The sequence below is a fragment of the Penaeus chinensis genome, chromosome 14, assembly GCF_019202785.1.
Source record: "Penaeus chinensis breed Huanghai No. 1 chromosome 14, ASM1920278v2, whole genome shotgun sequence".
NCBI classification, from domain to species: Eukaryota; Metazoa; Arthropoda; class Malacostraca; order Decapoda; family Penaeidae; genus Penaeus; species Penaeus chinensis.
Window position 1 is genome coordinate 11,064,746 of NC_061832.1, and position 7,500 is coordinate 11,072,245.

At 37.4% G+C, this 7,500-nt stretch overlaps 1 protein-coding gene and 1 non-coding gene across 2 annotated transcripts; one reads left to right on the top strand and one right to left on the bottom strand.

The window, feature by feature from the left end:
* Window positions 1-215: 215 nt before the first annotated feature.
* Window positions 216-288, bottom strand: Trnar-ccg. The gene has a single exon. It is a non-coding gene; the product is annotated as a tRNA-Arg (tRNA).
* A 1,691-nt stretch (window positions 289-1,979) lies between these two features.
* Window positions 1,980-3,981, top strand: LOC125032503 (RYamide receptor-like). The gene has a single exon (XM_047623671.1). It carries the CDS (start codon window positions 2,634-2,636, stop codon window positions 3,636-3,638), a length of 1,005 nt encoding a protein of 334 aa, XP_047479627.1. The 5' UTR covers window positions 1,980-2,633; the 3' UTR covers window positions 3,639-3,981.
* The last annotated feature ends 3,519 nt before the right edge of the window (window positions 3,982-7,500 follow it).

The following is a 7,500-nucleotide window of genomic DNA, read 5'->3' on the forward strand; positions in this document are numbered from 1 at the left end:
ACCCCCTCCTCTCCCAGGGGCATCCGAACCAGCCCCCTAATCTCGGGAGGCTGACCAGATAAGCCAGCTAATCCATTCGCGGGATGGAGACAGAGTCGACCTGGAAATGAGGACTTACTGAGGACAGGTTGCAGGGTATCACTCGCGTTGGCTATGGTTGGGCGGCGGCGAGGGGCGGCGGGGGTGGGGTGGGAGTGGGCAGGCATTTTTACGACTGCCGCGACCGGGAATTGAACTCGGGACCACGGGGGTCGGAGTCCAGTGCTCTAACCACTGGACCATCGCGGCACAATATACACAATAAATATATATATATGTGTGTGTGTGTGTGTGTGTGTGTGTGTGTGTGTGTATAAATATATGTGTGTATGATGTCAGTTTTTCCTTTTCTACGATTACATGTACGGCACACATTATCTAGCGCAAAGCTTCCCAATCTGGTGGCCAAGGCCCCATGGGGGTCCGTGGAGCAACATGAAAACAATGACGTCGAATTGAACTCAATATTATCTCAACTACAGTACCTACATCCCTCACAATCTTTATAGAAAGTGTCCTTGTCCTATAACTACTCACACCATTACACTATTCATTACAAGTAATGACTGAAACTGAAAAAGACGACAGGGCCTTGGAGCTTAGTATATACTGGTCGGGGCCAAAGAATAGGAAAGGTTCGGAGCCACTGACCTAGACTATATTCCCTAAAGTGATCCTGTCCTGTCTATTTCGCCGCAGAAACACACACACAAGAGGAGTATGTATTGTGTGGTGAGCTGTTCTGATACCAGTCTTACAATATTGGGTGAATGGTCCTAGGTATTAATGTCTGTTATTATTATTATTGTTATTGTTATTGTTATCTTTATTACTATTATCATTTTTATCATTATCATTGTTATTGTTATTATTATCATTATTATTGTTATTATTATTATCATGGTATTATTATTGTCATTATTGTTACTATTATTATTATTATTATTGATATTATTATTAATACTATCATTATCATTATTATTGTGATTATAATCATTAACATTATCATTATTCTTATCAACATTATTGTTATTATTATTATCATGGTATTATTATTGTCATTATTGTTACTATTATTATTATTGATATTATTATTAATACTATCATTATCATTATAATCATTATTATTGTTATTATAATCATTAACATTATCATTATTCTTATCAAAATTATTGTTATTATTATTATTATTATTATTATTATTATTATTATTATTATTATTATTATTATTATTATCATTACACACACACACACACACACACACACACACACACACACACACACACACACACACACAAACACACATACACACACACACACACACACACACACAGACACACAGCAAACGAGGCGAGACGAAGCAAGACGAGGCGAGCGCGCAGGGTTAGTCCTCCCTCTGGCACCCTCGCCGACGTGGGTGGCAGTCGCGGTGCCAGCCAGCCAGCCTGCCAGCCCTCCTGTGCCAGTTACCTCCGTCTCGTCATCGCAGCCTCTCTGTCGCCGCCCGCGCTGCCCCCTCTTGACTGGGACACCTCGCTGGACTCCCCTCACGCCTGTGTCTTGTCCCTCCTCTCCCCCCTCTCCCCTCGCGCGTCGGGAAGGGCCTCTGTAGGGATCGTATGAGGATGAGAGAGAAGGAAAGAGAGTGAGGAAGTAGGATTTGGGGGTCTGGTTTGTCGAAGGGTGTGTCATGACGGACGTACAGACACGTTGTTATGCATGGATGCGGACGGATTGAGTTTGCTTGTCGACGATGACTGGCGGTGGAATTGGAGGATGAATAGTCGGTAACAAGTCGTGCATTTGATCATTGCAAATCGAGCACTTCATCGTTGCAAGTCGCGCATTTTCCATTGAAAACACTGAACACAACCGCACTGTTTGCCCACCTTGACCATACCCCTCTCTCGTTACTTTACAAATCACCTACATACATCTCTCTAAAATACTTAATCTTATAAAAAAGGTCACTACTTACGAAATAAATCGGTGAGCAGAACCATCACCTGTGGCGCAATTTCCCCTCAATGATCACAGGTAGTGGAGGTGGGGGTCACTTAATCTCTCAGGAGACGGCCACAAAGATAATGATCGTTTAAGCGCAACCAGGTGTGAGAAAACGAGTTCCAGGTGATAAAGGCCTTTGATAAAGACGGACTTATTGAAAGATAAAGAACACACCTGCACTGGGAATCATACGCCCGATTAATGTTTAAGTGCCGACTCGTGAATTTTCTAATCAGAGTGAAAAATAAATAGTAAAAGTGATTGTGAGGGTTACTGAGAACGTTTAAAGATCTTCGTTCCTTTAACTTTATTTTCCATTTAATCATTTCTCCTTTGAAAAGAAGAACAAATTGGTAATAAAGTGAACTGTTTTATTTTACGAAATTCGAACAGTGAAGTATGGTGATACAGAACAGACAGAGGGAGGAAAACATCCCAGAAATGAGGCGATGTATCTGACACAGAAAGGGGGAAAAAGGACACCAGGCACGATCATGCATGTAACTCGCATAAAAAGGGACCAATAACTGGACGACAGACCGCCTACTTTTTCACGAGAGAGAAAGAGAGAAAGAAAAATAATAGACATGGCCACGGAGGAATACAGGTGGGATAGATTCCTCTCCCTTCCCGAGGAGGAACGGAACAGAAGCGAGGAGGTCCTGTTCCTCTGTGATCCGGACGACAACCTGAGCGTGCCCGTGCATAAGCTCATGTTCGCCTGCGACCACTGCCTGGAGAGGGAGCAGGTCCTGGGGCTCTGGGGGCAAGGCGTGTGCGACCTCCCCCCGAGTCCCGTGTTCGACACCTCCATCTACGTCCTGTACATCTCCATCCTGGTGTTCGCGGTGCTGGGAAACTCCATGGTGGTTTACGTGGTGTGCTCCTCGGCCAAGATGCGCACCGTCACCAACTACTTTATCGCGAACCTCGCTGTGGGCGACCTGTTCATGGCCATCTTCTGCGTGCCGTTCTCCTTCATGAGCACCCTCATCCTCAAGTACTGGCCCTTCGGCGGCGAGCTGTGCGTGGCCGTCAACTACCTCCAGGCCGTGTCCGTGTTCGTGTCGGCCTACACCCTCGTGGCCATCAGCCTCGACCGCTACTTCGCCATCATCTACCCCCTGCGGCCCCGCATGACCCGCTTCCAGGCCAAGGTCATCATCGCCGCCGTGTGGGTGCTCGCCCTGGCCACCACGCTCCCGGTCGCGATCTACTCCAAGCTGTTGGAGCCGCCCTTGAACTGGTACCGGTACTTCGGCCACCAGGTGTGCACGGAGGACTGGGGGGACAGCGACACCAACAAGGACTCCCGCACAGCCTACAGCGTGGCGCTCATGCTCCTGCAGTATTCCCTGCCGCTGGCGGTCCTCATCTTTACGTACTCCAGGATCGCCGTCGTGGTCTGGGGCAAAAAGAACCTCGGGGAGACGCCGGCCAGGATGGACAGGATCGCCAGGAGTAAAAGGAAGGTAGGGTGGCCGAGGTCCTTCGTCTCCGCGAAACCCCTTCTCTTGCAGGAACGGAAAAGGCGACGAACAGAGAAAAAAAAAAAAAAAAAAAAAAAAAAAAAGGAAGATGTAAAAGACTAAAACACAATAAAGTAAACGAAAAAAAAAAAAAAACGAAAAAAAAGGTCCTGTTTACACATGATGGCGATAATACAACAGACTAGTTTAAAGACAAGAAAATATTCAACACTTTTTTTCATTATTTTTTTTTTTCTTTTTGCTCACAAAAATTAAATCACAAAAATATAATAACTAACAGTTATAACAAGAAATTATAAGGATAATTTTCACTATGAAACCTGTTCATACAACCCGTCATTCGTAGCGAAATATAATTGTTTCCGATAACTTTTGATAAGGACTAAAACAAGATGATAATAGCAATAAAATGAAAGTAATGATAATATCACTAATAAACATTATGATAAAGACAGTGGTAATGGATATACAATAATACAACAAAAATAACAATAACTACTATTACTACTACTACTACTACATCCACTATTACTGCTACTGCTAGCATTCTACTACTACTACTACTTACATTACTACTACTACTGCTACTATAACTACTACTACTACTTTTAATGATAACTATGATATTCATTGCAACAACAGCAACAAGATCATGATAATAATGGTAATGCCAACAGTGATGACAATGTTTATAACAACAATATTCATTATAGTAATATACTGATAACAATATTTGCAGTAAAAGGAATTCATAACATACGATAATAACACTAACAATAGGGATACTAAATACACTATAAGTATAATGATAATAACAATAACAAAGATAAAACTAAGGATTATGATAGCATTGTTAAAAAATAATGCTAATGATTATAATGAAAACATGATAATGATGAGCAGTAATAGTTTAAAAACATTATGATGAAGATGATAATAAAGGTGATAACAAGAATGATGATAACAATAAGAACAATAGTGTGTAGAGGAATAGCATATAATGGCCATTATAGCACCACTATCAATGCAACTGTGTCTGTCACTGTCTGGTACTGCATCATTTAAAGTTAATGCTAACGATAGTAATGATGATGATAATAAATATGGTGATATTGGTAACGATAATTCGCATGGTGGTTATAGTGATAACAATGGTAATGATAATAATGATAATAATAACAACAACAATAATAATAATAATATTAATAATAATAATAATAACAACAATGATAATAATAATAATAAATAAACAAAGTGATAACAATAAACACACCTACAACAACAACTACTATTATCAATATTATTGATAATTATTATTACAACTACCATTTATAATACAACTATTATTACTACTCTCCCGCTATCAGCTGCTGCTAATGTTTCTACCGGCACGAACAATTTTGGTAAACGGTAAAATACTCTTCTGTGTTGATACTATGGTAGAGACATTCACAATGCAAAAACTAGATTTATTGGAAATGAGACTACAGTTTCGGAATCCACGAGATGGATTTCGAAACTGAAGTCTCATTTTCAATAAATGCATATATTGCTGTAACTAGTCTATTATTACCAAAACTGCTGTTAAGACTACTAGTATTATTGTTTCAACCACTACTACTATCATATCGACTAGTACAATTGTCTATATCCGTTACTACTATTATTACTAACAGTGATGCTAGTTACTACAACTATCACTACAATTACTACTAATATGTTCTTGGTTACTTGTAATGTGCCCTAATTCTGGTTATTAGTATCGTAAAAGGATGATTATATTAGTGATTGTAATCATGATAGTAATGATACCGAAATATTGGAAATGATATTGCTGTTAGTTAAGTAATGTTGTGATATTAATGGCAATGTCATCTTATTGACAATGTGATGACGTTAGTTATGATCGTAAAACTAATAAAATTAAGATGATAGAATGATGATGTTAATGATGATTATAATGATAATGAAGATGATAATAATGATAATGATAATGTAGATAATAATAATGATGATGATAGTAATACTAATGTTAAAGTTAATAATAGTAATGATGATGATAATGATAATCATAATAACACTGGTAACGATGATAATGATAATCATATTGATAATGATAATTCGCATGGTGGTTATAGTGACAACAATGGTAATGATGATGATGATGATAATAGTAATAATAATAATAATAATAATAATAATAATAATAATAATAATAATAATAATAATGATAATAGTAATAATTAATAAATGAAGTGATAATGATAAACACACACGCACACATACACATACACATACACACACACATACACACACACACATCGATCAGCAGTAGTAATACAGGTGAAAATGATGATAGCAAGAATGATAATGATAATAATAATAGTAACAGAAATAATGATCACGATGATAAAAAATTTAAAATAAGAAAAAAAAAATGCTTATTCATGGTATACACATTGGTAATGATAACAGGAGTGATAACAGTGGTAATGATTATGATATTGATGGCAATGATAGTAATAATGATGACGGTAATCATGATAATGAGAGTAGTAATGATTATGATAATGAAAATGTTAGTAATAATAATGATAATAACAAGAGAGTAACAACAATAATGATATTAATAATGATGATAATAATGTTAATGATATGCTAATAATAGTAATGATAATAGTAATGATAATAATAATGATAAGAATACTAATAATGATAGTAATGATAATGATAATGATAATAATAATAATAATAATAATAATAATAATAATAATAATAAAAGCACCACTACCACCACCAACAACAACCACAACAGTAATAATGATAATAATGATAATAATGAAACTGACTAATAGTTATTGATACTACCACACTACTACTACTACTAATTCTTCTAAAACCATTACTAATACTATGGCTACCGCTATTATCACTACTACAACTACTGCTACTGCTAACAATCATAACATTAGTATATCAATATTGAAAATGAAATTGATTATGATGATACTTACCATATACCAATAGTTAAATATTGATAAGAACAAACATAGTAGTATTGATAACGGTAACAATAATAACAATATTAATAACCAAGGATAATAAAATAATAATCATTTTCAAGTCATCCTGATAATGATAATTGGTCATTAGAAGAAATGACACTTATAATCATATTGGCAACAAGAATAATGATTACTTCCTCATTAAAAAAAAAAAGTTAATTCCGATGTTAATGAAGATAGTGATAAATTACGAAAACAGAGGTAAAAGAAACAATGGTTGTTGATTTAAACTGATGTTGTTAAATGGGTGTTAAATGCGTTTAGAATGGCCATTTGAGATAACGATAAAGAGAACGACACTACAGTTATGAGTGTGGTGAAAAATAGGGCCTCATAAATCGGTGATATGAGTGAGTGTGAAAAGAAGGGGGAGAAGGAAAAGGAGAAAGAGGAGAAGGAGGAGGAGAAGATAGGGGAGACGGAGGAGGAGGAAGAGGAGACGGAGGAGAAGGAAGAGGAGAAGGAGGAAGAGAAGGAGAAGAAGGAGGAAGAGGAGGAGAAAGAAGAGAAGGATAACAATACCAAAACGGAAAATAACGAAAGAAAGTGAAAAATAAAAGAATATAGAAATGCAATTCTGTTGCCAAATTCCTAGTGGAAAAAACAAAAAACAAAAAAAACAAAAACAACATAGGAAAATGATTGCAACGACTCTCGCTCTTTGGGGTGAAATTAGTCCAATTTTAAAGCTCAGTTCAACCTTATGACCCTCATTGCATCCCTCATCCACGGCGACAGGATCTGCCAGTTCTCTTCCGAAGGCGAGAGACGTGCTTGAGGGCGGGCAGATAGACAGACCGATAGATAGATATGCAGATAGACAGGTAGGCAGATAGACAGACCGATAGATAGATATGCAGATAGACAGGTGGGCAGATAGACAGACCGATAGATAGATA